The sequence below is a fragment of the Podarcis gaigeae genome (genome assembly GCF_964106915.1).
Source record: "Podarcis gaigeae genome assembly, chromosome: 11".
In the NCBI taxonomy this organism is placed as follows: Eukaryota; Metazoa; Chordata; class Lepidosauria; order Squamata; family Lacertidae; genus Podarcis; species Podarcis gaigeae.
The window spans coordinates 35,152,212-35,169,926 of record NC_139687.1 but is presented as its reverse complement, the minus strand read 5'-3'; the positions used below and the strand labels follow the sequence as shown (position 1 = coordinate 35,169,926).

Sequence of the window (17,715 nt, the reverse complement as noted above, 5' to 3'; positions counted from 1 at the left end):
AAAGCATCAGTTTTTCATGATGAAGTTAATGGCTTTTATAAAAATATTTTATTGTCTTAATTATTCACCTCAAACACTGTCAATCTATGACACCAGTCCATTGTAGATAATCTCCTTCAGACCTCATAAAATGACGTTTGTTTAAGGCTGAAGTTGACTCAAAACAAGTGCACTCCACATTCAACACAGTTCTCAACTTAAAACACTGAACTCAACAACTTTCCTTTGACTTCCATCTTGTTAGTTTTCAAGACAATATTTTTATTGACTCACCTGACAACAAGTTATGTTTAGGTCAATTTCTTCCTGGTGCAGTAAGTCAACATAAATAATCAGCCTCAACTGAAATGATCTGCTTCCTCTGAAAAATCAAATCTGAAGTCCTGTCTGCATCTGGTTCGAAAGTATCAATTTTTTCGAAGTTATGTGGATTCTATCCCACTTTACAAAAAGGATGGAAACTCAAGTAAAAGAACATTTTCATCATCTGTCTTAGAAAAATATCGTGACACTTTGTAGTCTTCAGAAACCCAAATGTATAGAATTTCAACCAAACACAACAGGTCAGAAATCTATTCCATGAGAACGGACAAAGGAACCACTCTCAGTGCCTAATTTAAATACAGGTCTGATTGTGTATCCCATGAAAGGCACACTAATAAGGCAGGAGTTTCTCTAATGGAAGGAACTCCCAAGTGGTTTATATATTGCTTTAGAAGCCAGCAATGGGCGAGCCTTGGCACAACATTTTGCTGTTTCATCAGTGGGGCAATTGTGACTGATATTCTCTGCGTGGACACCACTGCTTAATCCTATGCAAACTAACTAAGGAGCAAATCACACTGAATCAGTCAGACTTACTTCTGTGTAAGGATGCATAGCGTTGCACTGTAAGGTGTCTTTAACTCAGCAAGAGCCCAACAGAAAGCAAACAAAAAACAAAAAAACCCCACTGGCAAACTAAACTGAAAACATGCATTAAAACCCAAAACTATGGATAAAAGCAGTTGTGTAATAATAATACAGACAACTCTTTAGAAAGGTTTTACTGCCTCTTTTTCCATCGCTTCATCCATTCTGGCTTTCCCACCACCACCTTCCTTCTGTCACCTCCTGAAATTAAGCTGAGGAGTGCATAAAATTGGACTAAGGACCACAGGCTTCCCATCCCTGTTCTAGTTAGTGAGAACAAACCATGGTAAAACCATGGTTTCCAATCCTGGTCTGTATAATAAATTACAGTTTCAACAAACCCAAGTTCCCAGAGTTTGAACACTATGGGAAACTGGGTTTAGCTTAAACTGGGAGCAGAAACTCCCAGTTTCCACTTCTGGTACCTAAAAGAAGAGTAGAAGAAGAAGAAGAAGAAGAAGAAGAGTTTGGATTTGATATCCCGCCTTTCACTCCCCTTCAGGAGTCTCAAAGCGGCTAACATTCTCCTTTCCCTTCCTCCCCCACAACAAACACTCTGTGAGGTGAGTGGGGCTGAGAGACTTCAAAGAAGTGTGACTGGCCCAAGGTCACCCAGCAGCTGCATGTGGAGGAGCGGAGATGCGAACCCAGTTCCCCAGATTACAAGACTACCGCTCTTAACCACTGCACCACACTGGCTCGTAGAAACGAGATGATAGTGCAGAATCTAAAGCCTTTCCATGGTGGTGTTTCTGGATGTTGTTGGATTCCAACTCCCATCAGGCTAATGGGAACTGTAGTACAGCAACATTTGGTTGTCACCACATTGGCTGCACCATACTGTACAGAGAAACCATGGTTTCCCCTTACGTCTGAACAAGGCCTGTACGTTTAACAATTGTATGCCAGCCTCAGTCACAATACCCTTTACTTGTCACTAGCATGACATGTAGAACTATTTTTTTACAGGAGAAAGAAGGAGAAAAACAACCATAATGGAAATGTTTATCTTCTAAAACCAGGGAGGCTATTTTCCTGCCACAGTTAGAATATCCATTCCAAATTCTGCCAGCTCAAAGGATAGAAAAGTACCGTGATATTTATGTCAGAACGTGAAAACTATTTCAAAGCTACTTCAGAAACACATGCCCCGATATGCATGAAAAGTGCTACTGCTACACCAGCTCAAATGAGATAGTAGCATTCAGTGGCTTAAAGCCTCTGTCAAGCAGGGAACATAATTTCTGCTTCATTCACACTGCTTCTCAGTAAGACCTTCCTGAAAACAAAAGGACCTTTTAGGGCAGAAGCCTAACACATTGGAACTTACATAAAGAGGTACTTCAGTGCAGCTCAGTTCCATCGTTGCAGCATCTACAAATAGAGGAAACCAAAGTAATTATCACACACTTTAATTCAAGGCATTGACACTATTCTGTGCATTGTTCTGAATCCAACGCTCAGCCTATCACCATGGCATCTGAATTGCTTTCCAAGCAAGCAATTTCCGAGTATCTGTAAATGCCACTCCTCCTTGTGCATTTCTCCATAACCAAGGGAACATGGCAGGTACAAAAGTAGGATTACAGGGAGAAAGTTATACCAGTTTAAAAAACAACTGGTTAAATTTAAATGCATTTGCAGAGCATCTATTTATATATTTGCTTCAGTTTCCATGAGATTATTCACTATAAACCTGTACCTTGGCTTATTTCAGCTCTGTACTGTATATTGTTATCTATAGTTTAGAATCATAGAATTGTAGCATTGGAAGGGACACTAGGGATCATCCAATCCAACCCAAAGCAATGCAGGAATATGCAGCCGTCCCATATGGGGATTGTACCTGCAGCATTGACATTATCAGCACCACGCTCTAACCAACTGAGCAAATAGGATACTTTCAGTAAATGTGGTGAAAAATTCAGGGATCACTATTGTTTTGCTCTTGTTTTCTTTACCACAGGTGAAAAGTATGCCCAATCGGTTTAAAATTCCTCAGTTAATAATGCCATACATTTTTCACCTGTCATAATTATCCACTGGTGTTCATTCACATAAATTACGTTGCATTTTTTTAAAAGGAATCGACCATATTTTTGATAGGGGTGCTTGGTTTTTATTAATAGATTACGCGAACATATTTTGAGTAAACTATTACTCTGAAGTTACAGTTTAAAATAAGTTGAGAGAAGTCGGCAGTTCTTCAGCAATTATCGCAACATACTCTGTCATTTCACCCTGCTGCCTCACCCATCATTTTGCACAAACTCTTATACTGCCCCCAGCAAGCTTCACACTTCAAACAGCAAAGCAGGGTGGATGTTTGCAAGTAGGAATGGTTGAATCTGCCACTTCTTCATTTTTCTCCATATTTCCACATCTGTTTGTGATTTTTAAAAGTCCTCCTGAAAATTCATCAGCATTGTAGTGTTAATTTCTCCTAATATAACCACCATTCTGTGCAATTTTGTCTAATATACACATATTTGCAAAACAATTTACCCTAATGTGATGTGGTTTTGTATGCTAATTTCAGTAACATACCTATATTGAGCACACACTAATCTAGTATATCCAGTTTTGTAAACATTACTCAGCAGGAAAACTGCATTGCAAAATTCAACTAAGGATTTAATTTCGAAAGATTCGCATATTGTTTTGGAAAGTTCACATTAGGTAGGCGCACTTTTCTCCCTTATCCCTATTTGCAAGTAATTCTACTCACAGTTAGGCTGAAGTAGGAACCTCCTGCTTCAAATAACAAGCTACCTAGAGTCCTTTCCCCCTGTTGATCTGCAAAGCAGATCCCCATACAATTGATTTCATTCAAGGAAGGGGGTCTGTTTCTTTAGACTCTTTCCCAAGAGAGATATTGGACTAGACCACAAGTTTCTTGCTTGCCAGGATCAGCTTACAGAAAACCTCTTTCATTGGAGGTTTTAAAGCAGATGTTGCAAGGCCGTCTGTCAGGGATGCTTCCGTTGTGATTCCTACATTGCAAGGAGTTGGACTCGATGACACCTGGAGTCCCTTCCAGTGATACAATTCTATGATTCTAAGATTCCCAGCCTGCCATGCTACTCTATTCAAGCAGCTAATCTACTTACAACCGCTACAGTTATACCTCATGTTACGTCCGCTTCATATTACGTTCTTTCAGGTTACGTCCCACTGTGACCTGGAAGTACCAGAAAGGGTTACTTCCAGGTTTCACCGCTCACGCATGCGCAGAAGGGCAAAATGGCGTCAAGCGCATGTGCAGAAGTGGCAAATCACAACTCACGCACGTGCAGATGCACCGCTGCGGGTTGCATTCTTTTCATGTTGCGAACGGGCCTCCGGAACAGATCCTGTTCGCAACCAGAGGTACCACTGTACTTACAAGTTGTCGAGTCCCACAAGCTGAGCATTTACTCATGAGTAATTCCTGAGCTGCAAATGTTCAGAAAGCAATGGAAAGCAATCTGAAGCTCCTCACCTAATGGCAAGGAGTAGCATTTCCAAGATGTGTAGACCTGTTGACTGCAATACTTAGTTTTCAACTGAGTAACTCAATCTTCCCATTCGGCAAAAATATAAACAGTTATAAGACGTTGAACAGTTTGCCTTCCTTCTCTCATCACAGCCACAGTGGGCAGCCTCAAAAATATTTTATTTGAAATCAGTTCAGGTTGGGTGTGGAAACAAAATTTGGAATGATTTATCATTTAGCTGATAAATGTACTAAGCAAAACACTCTCACCAAAAGGAACAAAAATTGGACCTGAAACAAAAAGTCTGCCCTAAAGGAGGTCACCTTCATTCAGAAATGGATTTGTTAGTCAAGTTGAACATTTTCCAAAATAAATATGCTTCTGTTTTGCACAGTCTATTATTTCGTACCATGTGGCATCAATGAGTCAGAAATTGTTTAAGCATTTCTTCTCTTGTGGATGCAAATCTACCTGTGCTGTTTCCACTGCAACAAAACAAAACCGATTCCTTGTTTCTATGACTAATTCCTTGTTCCTGTAAGGCAGTATTCACTAAACTGTTGCCCTCCAGATTTTTTTTTTTTTACTACAACTGCCATCAGCCCCAGCTAGAACGCTACAAAGGGCTAATAAGGACTGATTCACACATTACATTACTTATGTACACAGAAGTAAGCTCCACACAGGGTGGAGGAAGCCCAGAGCAAACTTTCTTTTTACCGTGAGGGCATTGTCAAGCTAGCAAACAGAAGTAGCAGCTGCCCAATTAACACAGTTGCAGCAAACAGACCACGAATGCTGTGCAGAACTCAAAAGTCGAAGAACAAACGGTGGTATTCAGTAAAGTCCTACTTAAAGTAGACCCACTGACATTAATGAACCTAACATTGTCATCATGTGCATTGGGTCTACTCTGTATAGCTCTACTATTAAATATCACGCAAGCATGAGCCATGCCTCTGCTTTGATCACCTCCAGATATATTGAGTGCTGGGTTCCCTATTCTTATGGTAGCCTATTATAAACATTGCCCAAAAAAGAAGTGCCTCACCAAAAAAAATAAGCAGAAAAGAGGGTGTATATTTGCATAAATTTTGCATGTGCTGCTTTATAGGTGTAGATGCATATTTTAAAAAAAGACAACTATAATTTAAATAGAAATACAATGCCATTTCACCACAGTTGAGGATTTTTTAAAAAGAAAATTTTCAGACTGCTGCAGAAATGTAGAGAACCAAATTTAAGATTGGAAAAGATGAGAAGTGGAGAGAACTGAAATTAACACAGATTCTTCCATCCCTGGTCCCAATACAGCAGCTGAACACTAGCTGACTCTCACTGGCTCTCCATGGTTTCAGGCAGGGATCTTTCTCCATACCTGCTAACTTGAACTCTTTAACTGGAGATGGCAGGGATTGAACCCTGGGCCTTTTGTGTTCTCATCATGCACTCCACCACTAAGCCATGGCCCCTTCCCAGAGGAGATGGTTTTAGCACTGCAGCCTTAAGCCATTCGACCCAACCCTGTTCTTTAAGATATGAAACCAGGGACACTTTAAAATTATTGACAGCCACAATGCTGCTTTGCCCAAACAAATTCCATACACAACAACAACAACAACAACAACAACAATAATAATAATAATAATAATAATAATAATAATTTATTATTTGTACCCCGCCCATCTGGCTGGGTTTCCCCAGCCACTCTGGGCGGCTTCCAACAGAGATGAAAAATACACTAAAATGTCACATATTAAAAACTTCCCTGAACAACAACAACTTTGCACATCACCCTATGTTTGAGATATTCAGAGTAGATCCACTGGGATTAGTGGACCATTAATTTCAATGGCCTGCTCTGAATATAGCTAGAGTTCGTTATCACCCATATCCTGGCAATGGAACAGACATGTGATAGCTGTTCTTACATTACACTCGCCTGCATCTCAAGCAGCATTAAGCCCCACAACCAAGCACTCTCAGGAACATATTATGTCTTCCACGCAAAAGGACAGCAACCATTGTTTAAAAACATGCTCATTATTTCTTTTAAGCAAGCACCAGTAGTCACACATTAATAATGGTATTTCCTGAAAGGGACGTGCAACAGGACGCATAATTGATCCTCTTTGGCTTCCTGCTCTTGTGTAAGATCTTACTAACATCTGAAGAAAAACAGCAGTGTTGTTCTATATGTTGTTTCGGGGACATTTACAGCAGCTGGGGGGGCGGGAATTGCATGTGCTGCCTCAGAGATGAAATGAAGATACTCTAAAGAAACAGCTCCAAGACTGTGAAAAAAGATCAGGCTACAGAACCCTCAAACCACACAATTTCCTCCTGTGGAACATATGATGGAGAAACTCATGAAAGAGATGAAGTGGGAAGGACAGGGCAGATATAATGGGGGTCAATCATTCTCTGAGGCAACATGAGAATGGGCCTTTTCTGCAGTGGCTCCCCATTTGTGGAATCCTCTCCCTAGGGTGTTGTGGCTGGCACCTTCATTACACACCTTAAGGCACCAGGCAAAAACATTCCTCTTCAACCAGGCCTTTGGATGGTTGCCCTCCAATGTCCTTTTAAATGTGCTATGGGAGGGGGATTATTGGTTTGCTTTTGTTCATATTTTTATAAGTTTGTGTTTTCTATATTGTAATGTTATGTTGTGAACTGCCCTGAGATTTACAAATGAAGGACGGTGTATAAAAGTAATAAATAAAAAACACAATAAAAATAAATAAAATCACAGCTGAAAGGCTTGTTGCCCACCTCTGGTGCCCTCTCACCTGCATCATCCTTTATTGCCATTCAGGCTTCTTGAAACCATGAAACCACAGCCTGTATGGAGCAATTTAGCTGACATAATTGCCTGCCTTTTAGGGTGAAAGCAGCCCCTTTCCCGTTAAAGCTAAGTTGTGGCAGGCCTGACCAGGGCCAGATCAAGCCATTTTTGCCACCTGAGGCAAGGCAGAACCTGCCACTTCTACACCACACAGCACTGCTGGTTGCTACTTACCTCACCACAGAGAAGCCACCCCAGGTCTCACAAGGTTTTGCCAAGATGCCCACTGAGGCAGCTGCCGCCAACAGGGGAATTCCAGAAGCACTGTCACCAGGGCAAACTGTCACCAAACTGCCACCTGAGACAAGTGGCTCAGGGTGACTTATGTTAAGGCCAGCTGTGGGCTGAGAAACTGCTCAGCAGACAACCAGTTTGGGGCTTGCTCTCAGGATGAAGGATTTTCAAGTTTTCTAGAAGCACTGCATATCAGGAAAGTTCCCCACTGCCAGAGCCCCAAGAAAGGGTACGTTTTGCCTGGAAGTGTCAAACAAAGCCCATTGTGATGAGATACTAAATGAGGACCAATTTTTAATGGAAAGAATGAGTTAGAAGATTATTTTAGTTTGCGCACCATTAAAGAAATCAGATTAAGCAAAGTACACAACAGGGAAGAATACTTGGCTAAGTGATCACATGTACAGATTAACTTTATTTATCCTTCCTTCTTCCCCCTAAGAAACATTTATGCTGCTATTGTTTGGAACTGCACAACACCCGCCGCCACCTGCCAGCTGCTTCGTAAACTGAAAGGGAAAAGAAAACAGATATTTAAACACAACACCCCAGCGATGGCAAAATAACTTCAGAAGAGGGATACATGGAGTCTGGCCTCCCCTCCACATCCTGCCCATTTGGCAGGAACATATTGGGGCAACATATTGGGGCAGGAACATATTGATCCCCATCTGGGGGAACATAAGAAAAATGGCATTTGAAAATATATAAAAATAAAACACCTGTATTGCAAAAATTTCTAGAGGTAAGAAAAATGGAAGAGTAACTAGGCTTGCTGATCAGAAGGTTGGCGGTTTGAATCCCCGTGACAGGGTGAGCTCCTGTTGCTCGGTCCCTGCTCCTGCCAACCTAGCAGTTCGAAAGCACGTCAAAGTGCAAGTAGATAAATAGGTACCGCTCCGGCGGGAAGGTAAACGGTGTTTCCGTGCGCTGCTCTGGTTCGCCAGAGTCATGCTGGCCACATGACCCGGAAGCTGTACGCAGGCTCCCTTGGCCAATAAAGCGAGATGAGCGCCGCAACCCCAGAGTCGGCCACGACTGGACCTAATGGTCAGGGTCCCTTTACCTTTACCTTTAACTGAGCTCCAAACTGCACCTCTGCCTTCTGAATTTTCAGCAGGCATTGCCTACATGCATTCAACCCTTATCATCACAGAGTGTAACTGAACATTACAAAGGGCATGGGTTTACCATCAACTATGGCAGCCCCAGGCTGAATTCCATCTGCCGTGCAATTACATCAGAGCATGGAGTCAACTGTACTAGACAAGTGGGAGGAGGCAGCCCCATGCCCCTTGTAGCATTTACTTCCACCTTATGAAGAAGGCGGGAACTTGCTTTTTAACCAAAAATGTTCACAAAAGCATTGCTCAACATTAGAAATAAAGGATTGCTTCTGGGAATTAGGACCAAATTTGCTTGGCTATAGGTAGGAGTCCTATTCCTCACCACCACCACCACACCCAATTGGTGAATCAGCAATAGCTTCTTAACCAAGGGTGTGGCATTTCATAAGCTCACAGGCTGCCACTAATAATAAAGATTCTGTAATCAGAACTTGACAGTCGCATTAGCAATATGTAAAAGCGGAAAGGGTTCTGGGGCATTCTCCCATGGCCACATTAGCAGGGGGGAAACCTGTCAGGAACATTTTTGTTGGCTAAGAGTTCAGCAGAGGCACGCCAACAGACACATCTTACCCTTTCTTTCTTTTCAGGTGTTTCATGTATTGTCATTAATGAAAACACAATACAAACACACAACACAAGCACAATAAAAACACATCAGAGTTCACCTGAGGGATCACCTCAATGTTGAAAACAAATAAAAGGGGGGGATCTAAAGTTAAAGATCAGTTCCTGAAAAGTGTAATAAGAGCTGTCCCAAATTACAAAGCTGCTAAGCACCAAACTACCCATGACCTGTGATTAGACTCCTGGCAACTATTTTTCAATGCTTAGAAGCAGCTGCAAGAACCTGTAAAAACTCACTTGGAGATGTGGTCTTAACAAGGCAAGACTTAGGCGCAGGAATCCAGAACCCCTCACTCAGCAGAACAGGGGGGTCCCCAAATGAACCAAGGCTGGCTTGCCACATTGTGAAATAATGTATGTTACCATCTTAAGAGCACCCCAGTCTATTAAGCCCATAGTCTATAATGACCTAACTGCACCATGGCTGCGGGTGAGGAGGGCAGTGTTAACCCTTTTCTCCTCCACCTTTCCCCCCCCCCCCATTTTGAGGCTACTAATACTCTCACTGAAGGGGAGGAACAAGCAGGTGTATCAACTGGGACAATAGCATAGGGGTGAGGGCTAAACACCTCTCCAAGTTCTACTGCTTTGAGGCCATCCACCTGCTTGCTTTGTAGTTTAAAAAAATATTGGGAAATCATGGCTATCCCACATCATGTGTTGGGATCATTCAATAAATGCCACAATTCTATCCATGCCAAAACACATGCATGGATTGACTTTCATATTCTGAACATACCATTCTAACGTACTCCATTGCTGTCTCAAGTGTGCTGGAAGGAGTTGTTTCAATGACTCCCTGTGCTGGCAGTCTATATAGCAAATGTTTTGCTGACCTGACTCTATGAGTGGTTTCATATGGGAGATTTAAATGGTCTTTGAACATCTCGTGTGGTATCTATATGGGTGTCTGGTGGTTCTTAATGCAATAGAGGTATCCTTTGCAATGCACAGATCAGAGTATTAGCACTGCCCACTTTCACTGGAGGGACGCAGGTGGCGCTGTGGGTTCAACCACAGAGTCTAGGACTTGCTGATCAGAAGGTCGGTGGTTTGAATCCCCGCGACGGGGTGAGCTCCCGTTGCTCGGTCCCTGCTCATGCCCACCTAGCAGTTCAAAAGCACATCAAAAGTGCAAGTAAATAAATAGGTACCGCTCTGGCGGGAAGGTAAACGGCGTTTCCATGTGCTGTTCTGGTTTGCCAGAAGCGGCTTAGTCATGCTGGCCACATGACCCGGAAGCTGTACGCCGGCTCCCTCGGCCAATAAAGCGAGATGAGCGCTGTAACCCCAGAGTCAGCCACGACTGGACCTAATGGTCAGGGGTCCCTTTACCTTTACCTACTTTCACTGGACTCCCCCCCCCCCCGCCATAGCATCGTATTTCCCCCCTTCCCTGCGTCTCCTATAAGGGGGTTCATGTTTCCATTCAAAGCTCTATCTTTTTCCACACTTCCTTCTTCTAGGTCAAAAAGTGATCCTCGGTGTGAGCCTGCCAAGCCACTTGTTACGCACATTGCTTCCTTTTCAAATCCTGCTACTTCAACCCTTCTTTTAACAGCAACAACAGAAGCATCACACATAAAAGCATCTTAAGTTATTCCCATTTCTGTCTCCTGGAGGGGGGGGCAGCAGGGACAAGCCTTTCAAAGAGGAAACAGTTTTGCACGCTGGATACTAGAAATAACAATCAGCAAATCAGTCTGGGAAGTCTAGTCTGCTCAAAGGAACAAGCAAGCCAGAAATTTAAATCTTGCGAACAAGCCAAACAGCACAGAAAAAGCACACCAGGTAGACTGGGGGCTGAGGGTTGTGTTTTACAACTCTCTAACTATGATAGCTTCCTCATTTACATTTCCCCCTTTAACTGTGGGAACTGAACTTGTTGGTTCAGTAGCAATAATTCTCATTTACAGTTTAATGTGCTGTAACATAATCCTACGTTCCAACTAGCAATGCTTAGCGGATGTGTGCCAAGAGAATTTGCATAGCATTTAATTAATGGACCAGCAAATCTATAGACATTATGCAATCATTTTGATGTGGCTGACTCCTAAAGAAGCGTGCATCTTTATTCTGTTACTCGATTTGCGTCATCTGAGCACCACCTCTTACAGTGAGCTTTTATACTTGGGTAACAGCAGGCATGCCTAAAGTCCGTTTCGTGGGCCCAATTCGTCCCGCCAGTCGATTCAATCCGGCCCCCGTGGCAGTATATGTCCTGGGGTAAAATCCTTTAAAAAGCTCAACAACTTTGGGGTAAAACTGTAAAAAAAAAAAAAAAAAAAGCTCAGTAACTGTGGTCGGCCCTCACGCATGTTCACTTCATCAAATCTGGCCCTCTTTGAAAAACGTTTGGGCACCCCTGGGTAACAGCAAGTGACCTCTCCTGGGAAGTGTTTATGGAGGTCCTGGACTGCCCAGATGACAAGACACACACCCCTCTGGGCCTGTGACCCAAAGGAAAGGAAAAGCAATACAGTGGTACCTCGGGTTAAGTACTTAATTCATTCCGGAGGTCCGTTCTTAATCTGAAACGGTTCTTAACCTGAAGCACCACTTTAGCTAATGGGGCCTCCTGCTGCCGCCGTGCCGCCAGTGCATGATTTCTGTTCTCATCCTGAAGCAAAGTTCTTAACCCGAGGTACTATTTCTGGGTTAGCGGAGTCTGTAACCTGAAGCGTATGTAACCTGAGGTACCACTGTACATTTAGCATCTGCATAGTTGCAGGAGTCATAGAAGATGCTTTCCAACTGCAAACTCTATAATAATAATAAAAAAACCATATACATTTGCATCAGTACTGCAGGGCACATCCCATGTCTATAAATTCTCCCAAGGTTTTCATGGTACACAAGAGCTACTAGTGGAAACTTCTATCTGCTGCTTTCATCTGCTGGTTTCGCTGCTTTATCTTGCTTTGTTAGCACTGCATTTACTGCGTCACAGCACTGCATAATGCTTTAATTATTATTAGCCTCCTTGACGTCATTTTACAGTGAAACGCAGGGGGGGAAACTTATTGATGAAAAAGTCAATAAAATTAAGAGCATTTCCCTTTTCAAACTGTACATGTGTGGTTGCTAATAACTTACACACACTTGAAAGGGGAAAGCCGCAAGCACACATGTCCTGGAATTCAGTCGCTACAGCAGGACACAGAATGCATCACCTTCAACGGATGGGTGCAAACTCTGCAGAAATGCAACATGTACAGTGGGTGGTTATTTTATATCGGGGGTAGGGAACCTATGGCCCTCCAAGATTCTGCCAGACTACAATTCCCATCATGCCTGACCATTGACAATGGTGGCTGTTGATGGAGGGAGTTGGGTATGCGGCATTTCTGGGCATGGCACCGGGGGGGGGGGGGGCTTCTTGACTAGAATATGGTAATCTCAAAGCAGTGGCTCATACAGAGATACAATAGGTTGCCTACCCTGGAGGCAGGTTAGTCTGCTGTTTCTCTACATCAGGTACAACTGAACGATTCAAAATTCAATTCAGAGCTGAAACAGAATGACCCAACCCATAGCAAATGCTGACTGGCAGGAGGCAACCACAGAGCAGTCATTCTGGCAGTGTTAGAAACTCAGATATATAAGCTATGGGCCAAATGGCTCCTTATACAAAGGATACAGTCACCAAAATGGAATGTCTAGTTGTCATTTTTTGGGTAAGACAGCTCTAAAGAATTGTTTTTCAAATGATGGGCTGACTGTGATTAATTCTCAGTTAAACATCTGGCTAGTTCAGATGACAACCTTGAGCTCGCTTAAGAACTTTGAGAACTTAAAAGAAGAAAAGTCACTTGATCCAAGGACAGTCCACATATATATTAGTCTACATCTACCTCTTTTGCTGCACAGAAAAAGCATTTCAGTGCCTGAAATTCATTCCGAGCGTTCAAATGAAATATAACAAATAGAATTCCACAGGATGTGTTGCTAGTGTGTGAAAACAGCCAAGATCCAACAATCCTCAGGCATGCACCTCCAGATGGTGACCCATCCTGGCACCCAGGCATCTTCAATTAGTAGCCTGCGGCTGATAGACAGGTGCAAAAGGCGCCTGGCGCCTGGCTAATTTCGAACACTGGTCACTCATACAGAAATGCAACAGACCTCCTCCTCCTCAGTGAGCAGTTGGTGGGGGGGAAGATACTTCTGCTATGGCTTTGCACTGAGAGCCACTGGATGATTCAACTGGCTCTGCAAAAGGGACAGAATGGCCTATCCACAATGCTGACAGGAATCAGGTGGAGAGAAAGCAGCCACTCAAACATGCAGAGATGAAACGAGCAGCCTTCTCCTTGCAAGCTCCTTTAATAATTTAATTCGTTTATTTCTCACGCAACACCAGTTTGGAGAATGACTGACATGTTGGGCTTGAGGTCATGTTGAGTGTGCTAGAGATTGACAGGTATCACCCTTTCTGAGTCCATGGTCAGAAGCAACCAGAAAGGGTGGTGATTGTTCTAGGTGGAAATCAGTATGCCAAATAAAATAAAAAAATTGAAACAACAACCCTTAGTTTGGCCAGCAACCTAGACTGCAAGATACTTGACAGGTGAGAACTCCACCCAAAGTAAGGAGGCCTAACAGTATATGCCTTTGAGAGACGGAGGGAGGCAAGGAGATAAGGGCATGGGATGGCCGGGCCCTGATCCTCCAACAAAGGTGACACCAGAGGAGGCTCCTTAGGGCTGCAAGTTCATTTTGGTCAATTGCAAAAACTGTTTACATTTCAACTTGTTGCACTGTAAATTGTTCAACACCTCTTTGGGAAGGTGGTGTAGTGTTTTTAGCACAGGCATTTTGAGATGCCAGCTGCATTGTGCCGATACCACAGGTGAGCCATGCATGAAATTCACTGTGAAATCAAGTTTGACATGCTACATATGGCACCAGTGCAGACAAGTCCCAAGTCAGAAAAGCTAGGTTATATAGTACAAGACTGAGACCAGCTAGCAGATGTGGCTGTACTGGACCTGGAAAATAGGTGCTGCAAAGACATATGCATCTATGTATCCCTTTGATTGACACAGAACTCTTAATCAGGCAGAAGGAAAAAGTAGGTGTTCACAGGAACACTGGCCCAAGCACCACCACGACTATTACATGCACCTTGCCTAATCTGGCTTAGAGTAGGTCAAAGGTAGGGGATCTGTAACCCAGCCAGCCTGGCCAGTGGTCAAGGATTATGGAAGTTGTAGTCCAGCTATAGTATCTGAAAGGCCACAAACACCCCATTCCTAGACGAGGCAGTTGAGTTTCTCCTGGATCCGCAAAATAAGATAAGGCAATATGTTATTTTACTAAACGAAATTCACCCTGTTGTGTAGATGTGTGCATGCAAGCCTTCAAATTATACAGAACATTTCATTAGACCTAATGGTAAAGTAGCTAATCCTTTTGGAGAAGAGTTGAGCAAACTTCAGGCTTCTCAGAGCTTTGTTTGTGTTTAACTTCAACCCCAGGAGCCACCAGCCAGAATCCTATGCAAAAGACACACAGAATTAAATAACACCTCTGAGCAAATGCTAAGCCTAGAAAGGTGTTTTAGTACTTGTTTTGAACAGAGCCGACTGTCCTTACACACACAAATCCACACCTGCTTGGCTTTCCTCATTTCAGCAGCCTAATTTAGGTGAGGAAAGTTGCTTTTCTTGTTGCTATTGTTAATTGTTACTGGGAATCAGAAACCCTCCCCAGTCTAGAGCAGATCACCAGGCAGATCCCAATCTACCGTCTGCCCGCCCCTGTTTCAGAGTATATACACCCGGCAAACTTGGCTGCAAACACAAAATGCCACCACAGCACTGAAAACTTCAGCTAATCTTTTTGAGGAGAGACTTTTTTCTCCCTGGCACCCCACACACTGACCTGGCAAGGTTGTGCCACCGTTTTACGTGACAGGCAGATATCCCAGAGGTGAGCCTTTCCCCCATCACGCCTTGCCGCAGCAAGGAGCTACATCGGTTGGATTTCTGCCTCTCACTGTCAGCAAAGGCAGATAAGTTTATGCCAAGGGAGGGGAAGGGAGGGAGGGCGGGCGGAGAGGTACCAAAACACTGCCTTGGCATAGCAAAAAAAAAAAAAAGCTGCGCCTGTTGAATTGCTGTATCTCACACTTATTAAAGCCAAAGGCGCCATGGGAAAGAGAGAGATGAAAGACACCTGCTGAGAAAAACAGCAGAAAGCCAGACTTTGGAAAAGTCCCTTCTCCCCCAGCCCCGCCAGAAAGCGGAGTCCCAAGCCCCGGTGTGGGCATTACCTGTTGCTGGCTCCCCCAGAGGAGTCCCGGAGTGGCCCTTGGAGCGCAGCCGGGGGCCGAAGAAGCGCTCCGGCGCCACCTCCGAACTGGCGCGCCCTCGAGGGGTTCTGCCTGCCCGGCACCGTCGCCGGCTGCTGCTGCAGCTACTGCTGCTCCCGAGGAGGCTCCCGAGGGGCGGAGCCGGGCGCCGCCTGCCCGCCCATCCTTCCTTCCCTCTCTCCCTCCCCGTCCGACTTGTTGCTGGCGAGCGCCGGCAGGGCCGCCCCAAGCGGCCAGGGAGCGGCTGGGCTTCTCGGCTCCCGAGAGCGCGTGTGAAAACTCTCCCGGGCAGCTGACGGGAGCCGGGCAGCGACCTCTTGCGGGCCGCCCTGCGCCACGCAACGGCTGCACCCGGGCGACGAAAAAGCCCCGAAAGGTGTCGGGACAAGCTGAGGCAAAATGTGGAGTCGCCTCCGCTGCCAAGATGGTGGCTTGGGAGGGAGAAGCTTTCAGGCCAAGAGTACTTAGTGCCCGTGGATTAGGACCACGCCTAGAGTCAGCCCATTCACCCCTATACCTCCGTCATGCCGGCTCCGACTGGCAGTGGCTCGCCAGGATTATCAGACAGGCGTGTTTTCCCCCCACTCCCAGCCCTGTCTGGCGATGCTGGGACTCGAACCTGGGTCCTTCCGCATGCACAGCCCTTCTTCCCTGTCTGGGAATCCAGCCCTACCTAGATAAGAAAGATGCAAGTCTGTGGCCATTTTCTGGAAGCAGGGCTGGCTTGGCTCAAGAAAGAGGCAGTGTAGTGGTTAGCATGTCAGACTAACCACAGACTGGGAGTCCGGAGTTCAAATCCACCCTGGGTGATCTTGGGCTGCTCACTGCCTCTCAGCCTAATCTTCCCTCACAGGGTTGTTGTGAGGATGCAAGGGGGGAAGGGAACCGTGTACACCACCTAGAGATATAAATGTGATTAAATTTGTTGCTGCCAGTTTAAACTTGCTTCCAATTCTTGCATTGAATCGCCCTTGGGGGCAGCAGATGGTTTATGAGATACAGGGCATTAGCTTAAGGCCAGCCCAGGCTGGACTTCATGAGGATCAAGAATAGTCCAAAGAGAATCTGGAGGATTCTATTGCAGTCGCCCGATTGTTCCTATTATTTGTGAAGAATATTTGCGCACCATTGAGGGTAGAGGTTAAATGACTGGGGAAGGGGAGACCACTGTGTTCATGCGCACAGGGAGGAAGAGGGAGTGGGGATACAAGTGTAAGACATCCCATAATAAAGTTGGCTTCCCTGGTTTGATTACAGACATCCATGGGACTAACGACTTGGAAAATATTAGGATTGTTCCACTGGATTGCATAGCATTGCTGCTAGCACGTAATTGCAGCCCTGGAGCAGTGCCACAAAGATGCACAAGGGACACTGATGCAGCTGTGGAAGCATTTATGGAGAAAAGAGAATTTCCCTGCACTATGTACTCAAAGTTAAGGTAAAGGTAAAGGGACCCCTGACCATTAGGTCCGGTCATGGCCGACTCTGGGGTTGCTGCGCTCATCTCGCTTTATTGGCCGAGGGAGCCAACGTACAGCTTCTGGGTCATGTGGCCAGCATGACTAAGCCACTTCTGGCGAACCAGAGCAGCACACGGAAATGCCGTTTACCTTCCCTCTGGAGTGGTACCTATTTATCTACTTGCACTTTGAGGTGCTTTCGAACTGCTAGTTTGGCAGGAGCAGGGACCGAGCAACGGGAGCTCACCCCGTCGCGGGAATTCAAACCACTGACCTTCTGATCGGCAAGTCCTAGGCTCTGTGGTTTAACCCACAGCGCCACCCACATCCCTTAATTTATGATCAAATAATTGATATGGACATGGATTCTCACATTATGACCCAATCAACCAGTTTCTTTATTATGGTCAATGACCAGTATTCACACATTATTTAAAGCACAAAAGAACCACCCATACCCATTTGTGTGTTCAAAGGCCCTTTCCACAGTTGAAAGTAACCACTTACCGTATTTCTTTTGGCCACTGTTACAGCTAATCAAACAGGTTGGGCCAGTTTAGGAAGCATTACCAAAAAAATAAGTAGTGAATAGCATTTAATCAAATGATGGTTTAACAAACAAATGACTACATGAAGCAACAATAGCTCTATCATATCACTCTGTTTGCTTTACAAATAAACAAAAACAGTATGTTGTCTACTGTTAAGAGTT

General features: G+C 44.5%; 1 protein-coding gene and 1 long non-coding RNA gene across 7 annotated transcripts in view; one reads left to right on the top strand and one right to left on the bottom strand.

Annotated features, from left to right (window-relative positions):
* ARHGEF28 (Rho guanine nucleotide exchange factor 28) overlaps positions 1-15,652 on the bottom strand; it is a 132,619-nt gene extending 116,967 nt beyond the window's left edge. Inside the window, exons 1-2 of one of the 6 annotated variants that reach the window (XM_083703096.1) lie at positions 15,502-15,652; positions 2,243-2,286 (exon numbers count right to left, since the gene is read on the bottom strand). In XM_083703096.1, coding sequence (XP_083559222.1) covers positions 2,243-2,275 — 33 coding nt within the window. In that variant the 5' untranslated portion in view covers positions 2,276-2,286; positions 15,502-15,652. Of the gene's footprint in view, positions 1-2,242; positions 2,287-7,180; positions 7,329-7,410; positions 7,492-15,501 lie in introns of those variants that run through there. The other 5 variants (XM_083703093.1, XM_083703094.1, XM_083703095.1 and 2 more) reach the window with 5 other exon arrangements.
* Positions 8,152-10,824, top strand: LOC310827256. The gene is made up of 2 exons (XR_014556261.1): positions 8,152-8,215; positions 10,691-10,824. It is a non-coding gene; the product is annotated as an uncharacterized lncRNA (long non-coding RNA).
* Positions 15,653-17,715: the final 2,063 nt, after the last annotated feature.